General features: G+C 47.6%; 1 protein-coding gene across 1 annotated transcript; it reads right to left on the reverse strand.

The window, feature by feature from the left end:
- Positions 1-259: 259 nt before the first annotated feature.
- Positions 260-4,350, reverse strand: LOC140389427 (lymphotoxin-alpha-like). Its single transcript, XM_072473570.1, has 4 exons — positions 4,033-4,350; positions 3,729-3,810; positions 3,319-3,384; positions 260-1,882 (listed from the first exon to the last, which is right to left on the reverse strand). The coding sequence occupies exons 1-4, from the start codon at positions 4,207-4,209 to the stop codon at positions 1,473-1,475; spliced, it is 735 nt and encodes a 244-aa protein (XP_072329671.1). The 5' UTR covers positions 4,210-4,350; the 3' UTR covers positions 260-1,472.
- Between the last annotated feature and the right edge of the window lie 237 nt (positions 4,351-4,587).

Here is a 4,587-nt window from a genome sequence, read left to right on the forward strand (position 1 = left end):
ATCAGATAGTCCCCACTCTCCGATCTCCCCCCCCCCCCCCCCCCCCCTCTCTTGATAATCCTGGACCTTAATTCCTGGCTGTAAACATGTAAAATTCCTCCCCTCGCCTGCAGTCATTCCCCAATGATAAAGTCTCCAAAACCAAATCAGCGTGTGCAAGAATGAGAAAGAAACATTTCATGCTCGTGGAACATCTTTATTGATTCTCACCAGTGTAAATAACAAAATAAATAAATAATATAAATACATCAGTTAATAAATAGATTTAAATAATAACTTAAACGAAGGTGCAACAAAGGTTGACAACATATTTTTGCCTCAGAAATACATCTTTAAAACAGATGTTACACTTTTGCATTAAACACGGTCTTCCGTTAATGAACAATATTCAGCGGTCAAATGTCTTGGCGTGTGAAAACAGTTACATTTCTTGCTGGGGTCAGTGTGCGTGCTACACCACAGAAATGTTTCTTCTCTGGTTTAATTGGTTAAGTGTGGACCAATTACATTCCAGGAAGGTTACATCCCATGAAAGGTTGACTAATCGCATTGAGAGGCGGAAAGCCATTTGACTGCTGGGAGCTTTGATGGCCTGGGACACGTTAGCAGAGATTCTGACCATCACTGAACTTTCACAATGATATCCAAGATATATTATAAATGCTAAGACATAGACCATACTTGTGGGACCAGCAACTGATCCAGTGGACCTAACCAGTCTGAATATCAGACCTGAGTGAGTTCGATTGTCGGATTACTCTCTCCTTCAGGAGTACCAGTTTAAATAACATGAACAACATTAAATATCATTTAAATATGTGCGAAATTAAATAATCCCTTGTTGATAGCGATAACTCCCAATGAAAATAAACCTATTCAGAGCAGTTATCGTGCGGTTGATAATTTACCCGCTTACGACACTATTCCCTCATTAATGATGAAGAACTCTGCACAGCAGCAAGTTGCCTGTGCCTGTCCCCATGCTTTGCGAGACAGCAGGAACATCAGAGAGACAGGTGTTGGCCATTCAGCCCTTCTAACCCATCCCAACAGGTATTTCTAAGGCTCTCCACTAGTTTAACCCAAGCTTATGAACACCCCCAGCCTTCCCCCCCCAAACACACCCAAGAGAGACCCATCACCATTCAGAGATTACCAGCTTCTCTCAATACTGCCTTCAGGAGGCAGGGAGTGAATGAGAGGCACGGGTAGTCACTGATCAGTGAGCTGCGTGTTGAATCTAGAGTGATTGTACTGAGAGGTCAGTGTGACCTATCCAATCCTAAACCCCACCCACACACTTGATAATCTCTCTCTCTCTCTCTACGCACCTTTAAATAAAATCAAAGAGAATTGAATGGCTCTGTCCAATTAGTTCCGGATAGGACAATATGTCCCAGACAGTCTTTGTTCTATTTCAATTTGAAATTCGCAGTCCATCGTTGTTAATGACTGGGAGTGGTTCGGAATCCTTACAAAGCAAATATTCCGAAGAAGCTTTTTCCTGTGGTTGTGTCGACATACCCCGCCACATCCACGTTAACCCTGGAGAAGACCTCATCTCCCTCCTCAAACTCGAATATGGCTCCCTGGTAGGAGGTCTTGTACCAGGGGTCTCCGTGTTTACCGTAGTGACAGGCGGACTTGGTGGCTTTCAGGAGCACCTCTTCCTCCGGATAATCCGGTGACAGCTTGGCGAGCTCGTGGCTCAGGTAGACGGCCTGGTCCTGACAGCCCACACTGTGGAAGACCACCTGGGTGTACACAAAGTACTGACCAGGGGTCTTGATGATGAGGTGGTTATCCCTGAACTCCACGCCCCGGTTGAAGGTGGAACCTGTCTCATCCTGCCAGATAACATTCTTATGTCCAGTTGATGAAGCTGAAGAGAGAGAAAACATCATGAGGATGAATTATTTTACCTTTCACTGAAACATAGAAACATAGAAAACAGGAGCAGGAGGATGCTTTTAGGCCCTGTGGGTCTGCTCCATCATTCCTTATGATCATGACTGATCCTCCAGCTAGCCTAATCCCACTTTCCCCCCCATATCCTTTGATCCCCTTCATCCTCAGAGCTACATTGAACTCCTTCTCGAAAACATACATTGCAGGATTCTCTGCCAGCGGGGTTCTCCATTACTCCAGTTGCACATCCATGCCCGTGGGTTTTCCAGTGTCGTGAGGTGGCCGTAATGGAAAAGCGCACTGGCAGGTGGCAGGAATGGAGAATCCTGCTGCCAGGGTGGGCCGTCGCCCAGGAAAACGCGGCTGACGGACCGGAGAATCCCGCTCACAGCTATTTGGCCTCAACTCCTTTCTGTGGCAGCGAATTCCACCATCCGACCTCTCCCTGGATGAGTAAATGTCTCCTCTCTGTCCTCAATGGTCTACCCCGTATCCTCAGCCTGTGACCCCTGCTTCTGGCCACCCCACATTCAACATTGCTTCCCACGCTGCGCAGCCCCAGTTTATATTTCCTTTTAACAAGTGTGGAGCTCATTCAAATTCCCACAAACAGGACTACTTGCTGCTTGAATGGAAACAATGAGGCAGGCCTTAGAAATGGGAGGCTTGGTGTGGTGCACAGGGGTGCAACTGTGTCAGAGACTTGCTCCCAAGGTTCAGAAGGAATATCTTTGGAAATGCCTTCCTATCACCCTGTGTGTGTGGGGGTGCTCGATCTCAGTCTCCCACACATCCAACAGCCAGGCCAAGTGATGGTCCTTCCACTGTTACACCCAAAATCTTTGGAAACCAAGAGAACGCATTTCAACAGATAGCCTTATCAGCTGGGATGGTCTGCCAGAAGGCTCACTAAGTGCTGGGGAGGAATTTCTCATCTCGAATATTTCTGGGATCTCCGCTATCCCCAGAGATCACACATTGCTGTACGGTGGGCGAACAGTCTAGTTGTGTGATGTCCCAGTCACATTAAATTCACACTGTCCTTAAATCCCAATTTTAAACAGACACATTTGGTCAACAAGCACATAGATATTTAGCTTAAATCCTTTCCAAAACCTCCCAAAATTAAGTTTACCACTTCCTCCTATTCTGATTGTTACTAAAAAAAATTTGAACCAACAGGAGTTATGGTAGCACCGTTCCTTATTCCAATTGGTTGAAACTTGGTGGGCAAGGTGACAGCAGTGCGTAGTGGATTCCATTTAGGGATTTTTCCGTTCCGCCTGCGGTGTGGGGGGGGGGGGGGGGGGGGGGGAAGGGAAATCCCACAGACCAGCGGCGGGAACGGAGAATCCAGCGAAAGTTCTATACAGCCAGGAGGCGATGAGTGAGACGGGAATGGTTCTGTACCTGTCAGGTGAGCTGCGATTCGTCCTCTTGGGTCGCCCCCCACTTGTCTCATCAGGCGAGGCAGGTCTGGAAATGGAAAAGATGGATCCTCAGTCACCATGGGAACACTGACAGGGAGTTTGAGAGAGGGAGAAGAGGTGAAATGAGAGCACCTCACAGAGAACAAAAAGAGGAAGGATGAAAGAGAATGATAGAGGGAGAGAGAGAGGGAGGTGGAGATGACAGAACAAATGGAAAGGAAATACAAGACATTGATAGTAAGAGACATTGACAGATGGAGGATGGAAGATAGCGTGAGAGAAAGACAGCAATTGATAGGAAGATGGATAAGGGGGTTAAGTTGGAAGGCGCACTGAGATAGGGCGATTGCTAGAGATAGATTGCTAAGGATATCTCCTGCCAGTACTCACCAGTGCTAGCTGGAGATGCTGTCACAGGTGAATAATTCTTCATGTCCTGTGCTGGATCAGGCTCTGAGCTCGGTGACATTTCCTGCAGAGACAAGAGAATAAATTGTAAAAATCCACCCCTAAATAGCCAGATATCACCATTGATCTACAGGGAGGTGCAAGTTAGCTGCGCAGGCAGGTTATCGCCACTCGCACTGGTGCAAAGTGTCTGATCCCCTGGCTGTGGATCAGCACCACAGCAAGCAGTCCTCACACAACCCACAACCCAAAGGAAGCTGAGTAAAAAGTAAACTGTTGCCCTTACCTGCATTGAAGGGAGAACTCCGAGCTGACACAGGAGGAGGTAAGAAGACACAGCCAGCAAGCCGAGCACAGCCACCGCACAGAGAGACTGCCAGAAGCAGCTCCTCTTGGGCTCCCATTCCCTCAGCACCACCGCTGCCCCACTCTCAAGGTCCAGTAACTTGTTCTCGCTGTTCATGGTCAGTGGGAGCTGTGTGTGTGTTTCTGATCCACTGATTCTCTCTCTCTCTCTCTAAGCTCTCTGTAATTGAGCTTCCTCTGTGCCTCTTCTCAGTGACAGTCTCCCTCTCTATATATGCATACATGTGCACACACACATCCTGCATTGCACGGTGATGTCATAGGAACACTGGTAATTTTCTTGTGTGGAAATGGAAACACCGTCTCGGTCCCCAAACTCCATGAAACTCTCAGTTCATCACTTCCGCTGTACAAAACACACCTACACGATGGGACACCTTCCCAACCCCCCTCCCCCACGCCTCCCACGCCTGTAAAAAATAAAATGATGTTCAGGATGATAGACGCGAGTGTCTTCGAATGCCACTCGAGGTGA

This window comes from Scyliorhinus torazame, chromosome 14 (assembly GCF_047496885.1).
Source record: "Scyliorhinus torazame isolate Kashiwa2021f chromosome 14, sScyTor2.1, whole genome shotgun sequence".
Taxonomy (NCBI): domain Eukaryota; kingdom Metazoa; phylum Chordata; class Chondrichthyes; order Carcharhiniformes; family Scyliorhinidae; genus Scyliorhinus; species Scyliorhinus torazame.